The following is a 10,048-nucleotide window of genomic DNA, read 5'->3' as shown; positions in this document are numbered from 1 at the left end:
CCAGGCTGCCTGGATACCCCCTAGCCAGCCCCGCCAGGATGAGCAAAAGGATGGCATCCATCGAGGCGGTCCCCCGCATCCCGGCCCACGTGTCTGAGCATGGGAAAGTGAAATCACTGCCCAGGCATTGCTGGAGGCTGAGTGAATGGCCACCATGCCTTACGTGAGCTGCCAGCGATGCAGTGGCTAACGCTACCTCATCTCACTGGCATGGGTGACACTATCAAGGCCTGTGGGAGGGCAGACAGACACCCCAGCATCCTCGTGGGCCACCAAGTCATCCCTACATCCGTGTGGACCATGAGGGCAGCTGAGTATCCCTAGTATCTCCATGCCACTGGGGCAGATGAACACCCCCATGGACCATGAGGGCACCAAGCCTGCCCCTGGGCTGCAGGGATGGGTGAACACTCCCAACATCCCCACGGATGACAGGGCTAGCTCTAGATGGAGGGGCAGACGCATGCTTCAGGCATAGAGGTGGCTATGCCTGAAGCTACATGGCCCTGGGAGCAACAGGTCACCCCCAGCAACTTTGTGAAACATGGAGGTAACAACTCATCCCAAGGATATACAAAGACCAATGGGGCCAAGTGTACACCTCCTGGCATCCACACAGGTTGCAGCTGGACATGCACAGCATCCATTCATGCCATGGGGCATGCAGGTGCCCCCAGCGTCCTTGTGCCACTCAGAGACAGGACATTGTCCTCAGCATCCACATCACTTGGGGACACAGGGATGGGGACCAGGAACAGCCAGACAGGCTGTGTGCCCACTGGTGATGTCCTGAGCTCTGGAGTGGGCAAAGGCATGGGGACAGCTGAGGTGAACAGTGGGTGGGGGGCTGAAGACTTTAGGGCACCCACCAGCTCCTGGGACCCTGTTGTGCCAGGCTGGGCCATGGTCCAGGCAAGGAAGGAGAACATCTCTTATTTAGACAATAGATCATGCCCTGGGTCCGTCAGCACCGAGGAATGGGCCACACAGTCCTTCCCTCTTAGGGTAAAGATGCCTGGGAGGCTCATGGCTGTAAAAGGAGTGGGATGAAGGGAGACAGCTAGGGGTCAGGAGTGAGGGGATGGATGCCCTCACTGCTTCATTCCCATCCCTCCACTCATCCCTGAGCTAGGGCCAGGCGTGAGGGGGGCACTGGGGTCTGGTGGCAGGGTCCAGGGCCAAGGAGGGGTCAGCACCCTGTCCCTGCATCCTTTGAGCCCCGAGATACCCACAGCCTGGGGAGACTGTGAAGGGCTTAAATCCTGGGGGAGCGGGAGGGAGGGAGGGCTGGGGAGGAGGGGTGGCTGCAGGATGCAGCTGGCTTTGCTCACAGGGATGTCATGACCAGAGGGAGTTGTTTGACATTCCAGCTCCAAATGCCTTTCCAGCAGCAGCCTCATCCACAGCTCGGTGGAAGCTGGGACCAGGCCAGTGCGGGGGTTAGGAGCCACTTCCCAGGCTCTGCTGGTCTGGGTCAGCCTGGCCTGGGATGTAGTTGTGGGGAGGCAGAATGGGGCTGGACAGGACAGGAATCAGCTTTGCACTGCTGCTCTCTGCAGCCTCCTCACTTTCCGCAACCTCTGGGTCGTTAGTCGGTATGGAATTTGGCGTCATGTCCCTGGCATGGGATTCGGACAGGGTTTCTGGGTCCTGCACTTTGTCCCTTCTTCCCATCATGCTGGGTCCTGCAAGCAAACGGGGCTTTCCTAAGAGGCTGTGGAAAGTCCAAGGCTTTTGTCCACCCTCTGCAAGCCATGGGGCCCCCTGCCTGCACAGAGCCAGCCCGGAAGGTTGTCATAGCAGCTGAGGAAAGGCCACTTCAAGCACTCTGTCCTAGAACAGGGCCAGGAGGATGCTCCTTGTTAACGCTTCCCCTCTAAGCACCAGTGCCTGAGAGTGCATTTCCCCTCCCTGGAGCACCCCAACCCTGCATACCCCTGCTATGTGGGATGACGATGGAAACAAGGGCTCCCTGGGACTGGGATGGGGTTTGCATTGCCCTACCAGGGTAGGGTGCCAGGCACTGCTGGACACAGCACCCCTAGGGACTCCCTCCTCCCCACACCCCAGCTGGCACGGCAGCAGGATAGGGTCATGGGAAGGGATGGCTGAATTCCACAGCTGGAGGTGTGCTGTCCCAGATCCCTGGGGTCCCCCTCACTGGTGTGGGCACCCACCTGCCCCTCTGCACACCAGCTAAGGATTGGCTTGCCACCCTGCAGGGCACACGTGCGGAGCTCAGGGATGTGCAGGGCATGCTCGGCACAGGGCCAGAAGGAGGAAGGATGCTGTCTGTTTTTCCATCTACTCTCCCCCCACAAGCCCCCCTTTCTTCCATCCTCCCCCTGTGATGGTATGAAACAACCCCATCTGGAAATACCTTCCCTTTTAAAGGCAGGCTCCGCCAGGCAGCTTGCACCCTTGGGAAGATGCCACATCATGCTGCAACTGGGTGGCTGGGAGGGGCTCCAGGGATGGGGGGTTTGGAGGGGCTAAAGGGACGTGGAGCATCCAGCCCCTGCCCACCTGCATGGATATGGGACCAAGACCCTCGCTGGCCTTCAGATGGCATGGAGCAGGCAGGCAGCAGGCAGGAGTGTTTCCAGAGCCAGGGCAGTTGAGAATGATTCCATGATTAAGCCCAACCTTTTGCCATCCTGATGCTGCCATGGGTGAGCCATGGCACTGCTTGGTGTCTATGTTACAGCCAGGACAGAAGGCCAGGAGGTGTGGGGCCAGTCAGGGCTGAGCGCTGCTCCTGCTGCTGAGTCACCCCGTGCCCAGTGGCACCGTGGTCCCCTACACCAGGGCCTCCAGGGACAGAGTCACTGGAGCTGAGCCAGCTGACGTCAGCCAAAACAGTGCAGCTTGGACAGAGCTGGGGGTCACCAAGTGTGCTGGGGGGCTTGAGAGGAAGGGATGCTTCCCAAGCAAGGGGCACCCTTCCCCAGCACAGCTCCCCTCCCTCGGGATGACCCCTTTAGCTGGCACAGGTTTGTGCATGGTTCTGGGTTTCCCTGATCTGGCCTACCACCTGTCCAGGAAGTGGGAAGCTGTGGGGGTGCCTATACAGGACTGGGGTATTCCCCATTCTGTGAATTTTTGCAGAGATAGGCTGGGCTTTCTGATCCTCAATGTACTTTCTGGCCAAGAGGAAGACTGAGGAGACAGGACAGAGCCTGCAGTGCTTCGGGATAACCTGGAGACCTTGTTCTGCTCTTGGAGTGATGGGGGCCAGAGAGGAACTGGAGCTGCTCCAGGCAGGGTCCCCATCCAGCTGTGTTCTCCACATGCCTGGAGCAAGAAGGGTTAACAGGGAGGCACCCAGCTATAAATACCATGTATGTATGTCCCACGCCCCATGAGTATGAGCTGGGAAGGCTATTTTGGTTGGGTGCCTGCTGCTTTGGGAATGTGCCTGAGCAAGGACAGGGGGCTGACGTCACTGTCACTGGGGCTCAGACCCAGCACCTGCTTGGGGTCACTCAGCAGCACTCGAAAGTGCCCAGACCCTGGCCAGTGCTCAGCCCCCCATGTCAGAAAGGGAGCTGGGGTGGTGGGTCAGTACAAGCACAGTCAGGGCAGGAGCCCCCCACATCAACCCCTCTCCTGGGCTCTTCCTTGCTCACTCTCTGGGTGGGGGGGCTGGAGTCTGGCCCCACATGGAGAGCTGTGGGCACCCCAGTGCTCTTGCCAGGGGGTGGGTCAGGGCATCATCAGAGGCCTTTTGGGGTTCTCAAGACCAGTTTTGGGACCATGGCTAGCAGTCATGAGTGTCAAGTGAGGGTTTGTTGTGAGAGTCTGCGTCCCCTTCTTTCCCTTGTGGCACCCACCTAAGATGTCTGTCTGTTTTGGCCCCTCGTGGGTGGCACTGCACCCTGATAGGGGGGTCACAATCAGCCTGCCCCAGTTAACTCTCCTCACACCCCCACAGGCAGGGCAGAGCACTGGGGGCTGGAGTCAAGGCTCCAGGGGCTCCAGCGGTGCCCAGGGGTCCATGGGTATCGTTGTATCATTCTTGTCTGTCGGGGGGTGCGGGCAGGTGAGGGGCAGTGGGCGGGGGCTGGTGGCCATCCCCCCCCCAGCAGCATCCCCCAGCTGCCCGGCAGCAGGAGGGGCGGGTGATGTCAGCAGGATACAAATAGCGGCGCGCAGCTCCCCTCCTGACGCCTCTCCGAGCTGCCGGCCGCTCGCCAGCCCCGCCGCCTGCTCCCTGCTCCGGCCTCGCCGACCCACGCCACCACCATGAGCCAGTCCTACTCCTCCAGCCAGCGGGTCTCTTCTTACCGCCGCACCTTCGGCGGCTCCCCGGTCTTCCCCCGTGCCTCCTTCGGGAGCAAGGGCAGCAGCGGGAGCTCCGTCACCTCCCGCGTCTACCAGGTGTCCCGCACCTCGGCCGTCCCCAGCCTGTCCAGCTTCCGCACCACCCGCGTGACGCCCCTGCGCTCCTACCAAAGTGCCTACCAAGGTGCCGGCGAGCTGCTGGACTTCAGCCTGGCCGATGCCATGAACCAGGAGTTCCTTCAGACCCGCACCAATGAGAAGGTGGAGCTGCAGGAGCTCAATGACCGTTTTGCCAACTACATTGAAAAGGTGAGGTTCTTGGAGCAGCAGAATGCCCTCATGGTGGCCGAGGTGAACCGCCTGCGGGGCAAGGAGCCCACCCGCGTGGCTGAGATGTATGAGGAGGAGCTGCGGGAGCTCCGGCGCCAGGTGGACCTGCTCACCAACCAGCGAGCTCGTGTGGAGGTCGAGCGCGACAACCTGCTCGATGACCTGCAGAAGCTCAAGCAGAAGTGAGTGGGGGCCCTTGTAGTGTCCCTGCGGGCATCCGTCTGTACATCTGTATCCCCAGGGATGGGTGGTGGCAGAGATCGCCCTGACAGCCCCTTTGGTGGTTACTGTCATCCTTGGGCCTCATACTCATAGACTATCATGTCCCCACTACTCTGCTCCCCTTGACCCCTGTCCCGATGCCCAGGCAAGCACCCAGTGGGCAGGATGGCTCTGGTAGTAGGGGTGTCCCTATGCCCTCCCTTACACTGGAGCTGAGGCTGGGCTGTGATGCCACAGGACACCCAGAGAAGGGAGATCAAAGTGCACCTCACCATGGGGTCCCCATCTCTGCTCACACTAGGGAGGGCTGGCGAGCCCATGAGTGAGCTGAGCTCTGTGGGATAGATGAGCAGACAGAGGCAGCCAGACAGGCGGAAGTGAGGGGGAGGATAACCCGGGGAGGGTGCTCCATCAGCTCCGGACATGAAGGAGGGAGGGGAGGAAGCAGTGCTTCCGCAGGCCAGAGATGCTCCAGGCCTGCTGTGGGTGTCCATAATGCCCTGTGAGTGGCAGGAGACCCCACAGTGGACCTGGCCGGGGAAGAGAGCTGGGGCCAGTGGGGATTAGCCACAAGGGTGGCCAGGCTGAAGAAACCCCCAGGGACTGAACAGTGTGGGACACCTGGCAGTAGGGGCGAATGATCAGGGGGAGCTGCATGTTCTGATGCTGGCCTGCACCTTCCCTCCTGGACCCTGTGCCCTGGGGACACCAGTACCCATCCCCTGGGGGTGACACAGCCTGCTGCATCCCTCTGTAACTCCAGCCACAACATAGATGCTCCTAATGGGGCAAAGCCCCAATGCTGGGGGGTTGGGAGTGGTGGTATGGAGGAACTTTCAATGACAGGGGAGGAGCAAGGCCCAGAACAAACAGGTGTCAGGTTCCTGTCACCTCATGTGCTAGTACCGCCTGGGCACCTCCATCTCCTCCCCACTGCCTTTCCATAGGCCTGCAGCCTTCAGTACTGTCCCGTCCCCTGGCACAAGCCCGGATCTCCAGCCCTGACCTGGGACCCCCGGCAGCAGTCCCTTTTCCATACCCCATCCTACAGCACTGCTGAGACCTGTCTGTCCTCCTGCTCTCCCTGGGATGGCTCAGCTGATGGCTATCTCTTGGACCCCTCATGCCAGATCCCCCCCAGCTGCTGGTCACTCTCCCCTATAAGGGCTGGGGCAGCACGCATGGCACCAAGCTGACCTCATGCCTTTGTGATCTCTCCGGTGTTGACTATAATAGGGAATGGGAGGAAGAGCCCCTGGCCCCCTGCCAGCCTTCTGCTGCCTGCCAGGAACACAGGGCAATCTGCTGTCTTCCCACCAGGCCATGCTGGACTAAGGGACAGCTTGGGGGGACATCACCACGGAGGGACAGGGCTTCCTCCAGAACCCCCTAGCCTCCCCTCTCTGTCTACAGGCTGCAAGAGGAGATCCAGCTGAAGGAGGAGGCTGAGAACAACCTCGCTGCATTCAGAGCTGTGAGTACCTGTCCCCTTCATGTGGTGTGAGACCCCTGCCTCCCTTCCCACTTCCATCTCCCCCTGGTAGCCTGGTCCCAACACCATGGCATGGTCCTGGACACAGCTTTGCACCTTCCAGCCCTGGTGTCCTCCCTGCAACCCCCCACTACCCCTCACTTTGTGTCCCCCCCAGGATGTGGACGCGGCCACACTGGCACGCATTGACCTGGAAAGACGTATCGAGTCCCTGCAGGAGGAGATCGCCTTCCTCAAGAAGGTGCACGAAGAGGTTGGTTGAGGTGCCCCCTTTCCCAGTGGCACCTGTGGGGCACGGAGGGTGGAGTGGGTGCCCTGAGATGTCACCTTGCCCACCCAGGAAATCCGGGAGCTGCAGGCACAGCTGCAGGAGCAGCACATTCAGGTAGAGATGGACATCTCCAAGCCCGATTTGACGGCTGCGCTGCGGGACATCCGTGCTCAGTATGAGAGCATTGCTGCCAAGAACATCGCTGAGGCCGAGGAGTGGTACAAGTCCAAGGTACAGGGGGTGGTGGGCTCCAGGCTGGCCCCAGTGCAGTGGGTCTTGGCCATCTTGGTGGCCATACCCACTGACCCTGGTCTCTCCTCAGGTGAACGACCTGACGCAGGCAGCCAACAAGAACAATGATGCACTGCGGCAAGCAAAACAGGAGATGCTGGAGTACCGGCACCAGATCCAGTCCTACACCTGCGAGATTGATGCCCTCAAGGGCACGGTGAGCTGAGGGCAGCACTGGGGAGACCCCCAGCTTTCCTGCAGGGACCTGCTGCTCCAGGGCTGCTCAGGGACCTCTGGGACATCTCTGGGGTGGAGGGCTCTTTCCAGCTCTCTGAGTTGCTGACATGAGGGAACTTGTACCCCACCTTTGGGCTGTGCCTCCCCCAACAGTGGCCTGGCTCCTGCGAGGTGTTTTGACAGAGTCCTGGGATCAAGGCACAGATTGTAAAAGGTGATCCAGACTGGGAGGCTCCAGGCAGGCGGGCGCAGGGCTCAGGGTGTCTGGTTGCAGGCTGGGAAGGTGGTTGCAAACAAACAGTACACAACAGTTCCATTCCGACACAGTCATACTCAAAGAAGCCAGCCAGCAGCCACCAGTGTGTCAGTGCCAACCCTAGGCAGCTATCCAGTGCTCCTGCAGCTCTCCTTGCCCTCCTGCTGGGGTAGGATGGCTTTGCTGAGGAGCCTGGACACCAGGGTGTTAGGGTTGCCCAGTATATGCCCAGCTTGCCCTGCCAGATCCTGCTGGCCAGCACTGGGCTGATGGAGGATGACAGTCACTCATCATGGTCCCACATCAGCTAGATCCAGCCCAAGGCTGACCACAGCTCTCCCCAGGACCCCCTGTCATTCCCAGCTCCCACCCCAGGTGACTCCTGGCTCCTCTGGGTTCCATCCCTTATTGAGACCTGTGTCTCTCCAGAACGACTCGCTGATGCGCCAGATGAGGGAGATGGAGGAGCGCTTTGCGGGGGAGGCCGGTGGGTACCAGGACACCATTGCCCGCCTGGAGGAGGAGATCCGGCACCTGAAGGATGAGATGGCCCGGCATCTGCGCGAGTACCAGGACCTGCTCAATGTCAAGATGGCCTTGGATGTAGAGATTGCCACATACCGCAAGCTGCTGGAGGGCGAGGAGAACCGGTGAGTGGCGGGAGTGCAGGACAGGCTGGGGAGACCAGCAAGGTCAGCTGTTTTTTGGGGCTTCAACCTTGTGAGGGCTAGAGCTAGCTGGCACTAAGCTTCCCCTCTGTGTCCCCGCAGGATCAGCATCCCCATGCACCAGACCTTCGCCTCTGCACTGAATTTCCGAGGTGAGCATCACGCCATGAGTCCCCCAGGGTCCCCAGTTTGGGGGCAAAGCTCCCTCCTGGGGGGGCTGCAGCCAAGCTGGCAAGTTGGGGACCCACAGCTGCCACATGGAGTTCCTGATGTGGGGGCACTTGTTTGGGTGTTGCCACGAGCTGAGAGAGGGGTTGAGCCAGGGCTGCTGAAGCCCCCCAGCAGCACCAGCCCCACTGCTGTGTCCCCATGCCACATATCCTGTGGTCCTATCCTGTGTCCTCTCCCTGCAGAGACCAGCCCAGAGCAGCGGGGCTCTGAAGTGCACACCAAAAAGACCGTGATGATCAAAACCATCGAAACCCGTGATGGGGAGGTGAGCACAGGGTGGCACCCTCGGGTGCCACCCAACGGTGGTGGGGAGACAGGGGGCCGAGCACGATGCCTGTTCCTGCACTCTGGGGCTCTAGTGTGGCATGGCGACTCACAGTGCCTCTCTCCCGCAGGTGGTGAGTGAGGCGACCCAGCAGCAGCATGAAGTGCTGTAGAGGAGGTTGCTCCAGCAGCCCACTGGCACCTTCTGTCCCTGCCTCCGTCCTGCCGCCATGCCTCCCTCCTGCCCCCCTGCCTCGCCCCTCAGTGATCCCCTGGTAATGCCTGAGGGGTTTCCCCATGCAGCCGCCTCTGGGCCCCCCACACCCCCTGGGCTCTCTCCTTTGGCTTCGAAAGGCTCGGTCTGCTTTCGCAGCTTCACAGCAGCCACACCAGTGTCAGGATCAGGCCAGGGCCGGGGGGGAGGCGGCAGGAGGGAGGGGACAGGCAGGAGGGGCTGGGGGGAGCAGGTGGTGGCCTGGACCAGCTCCATGGAGAGCCGGACGGTCCCAGCAGCGGGTTCTGGATCCCCCCACAGGCCCCTTCCCACACCGGGCACAGGCTTGGGGTTCATTCCACAGGATTGGGGACCCGTCCCCCTGTGCCAGCACTGCCATCCCCCTGGAGCTGGCACTTCTCCAGATGCATGGTGGCGATGCCAGGGATGGGGACAAGCTAGGGGTGGTCCGGGCTGAGCCCCTTGTTCTCTGCCCGGCTCAGAGCAAGGGGGTTCCCAACTTGCATGTCCCCCCCAGTCCAGGGGGGCTGGGGCCCTTCGCTCCCCCTGGCCAAGATAAAGGCCTGTGGTGCAGAGGAGGGCAGTGCCCACCCCCCCACCATGGCGAGGACCCCCAGCAGCTGGAGGCTGCACGGGTCTGGGCTCGTGAGCCGAGAGGGTACCCGTAGGTGGACATAGGAGAGAGGAGGAGTGAGTGAATGGGAGAGAGGGGGGAGAGAATGGGAGGAGCCAGAGAGAGGCCCGGGGGGCCAGGGCAGGCATCCCCACCCCTCACCCCAATGCACCCCCACCCCACCACATCTATGTGACTCTTCAGGCGGCCAAAATAAACAGCGGAGCATCACCCTGTCCTCTCAGTGCATCTCTGGGGCAGAGATAGGGTGGGTAGTGGGGAGGCAGCACCTGGGGGGACCATCACAAGGGCCAGGTGGATGGAGGGGCCAGCAATTCCCTGGGCTGCTCTTCCCTGGCTGCTGGGTCCCCCAAAAGCTGTGGGCCCTCACACTGAAGGTGTCCCAGAGCATTTTGTTGCCTGTGGTGGTGCATTTCCCAGTTGCACTGGGTGGGGGAGCCCTGCTGGGACAGGGGGCAGTAACAGTCAAGCCCTGATCAGGTTTAGAGGGGCTCTCGGTGATGGTGCCATGTCCCCCACACACACCCAGGGCCACACACCATGTCCTGGTGGCCCTTAGCTCTACAGCCACCTCCTTTTTGCCCTCATCTGGGACAGCCCTGCCCAAATCCACACCTGCCTGGGGCTTTTCACAGCCCTGCCCAGTGTCACTGACCTGCAAACAAAGCCTCCCTCATCCCAAATCGAACTCCT

The 10,048-nt window shown here is 61.2% G+C and overlaps 1 protein-coding gene across 1 annotated transcript; it reads left to right on the top strand.

Annotated features, from left to right (window-relative positions):
* Nucleotides 1-4,166: 4,166 nt before the first annotated feature.
* On the top strand, nucleotides 4,167-8,740 carry DES (desmin). Its single transcript, XM_027636698.1, has 9 exons — nucleotides 4,167-4,796; nucleotides 6,250-6,310; nucleotides 6,486-6,581; nucleotides 6,669-6,830; nucleotides 6,922-7,047; nucleotides 7,753-7,973; nucleotides 8,094-8,143; nucleotides 8,405-8,487; nucleotides 8,618-8,740. The coding sequence occupies exons 1-9, from the start codon at nucleotides 4,246-4,248 to the stop codon at nucleotides 8,657-8,659; spliced, it is 1,392 nt and encodes a 463-aa protein (XP_027492499.1). The 5' UTR covers nucleotides 4,167-4,245; the 3' UTR covers nucleotides 8,660-8,740.
* The last annotated feature ends 1,308 nt before the right edge of the window (nucleotides 8,741-10,048 follow it).

Source organism: Corapipo altera, unplaced genomic scaffold, assembly GCF_003945725.1.
Source record: "Corapipo altera isolate COAL_440 unplaced genomic scaffold, ASM394572v1 45, whole genome shotgun sequence".
NCBI classification, from domain to species: Eukaryota; Metazoa; Chordata; class Aves; order Passeriformes; family Pipridae; genus Corapipo; species Corapipo altera.
This window is presented reverse-complemented; position numbering and strand designations above follow the sequence as displayed.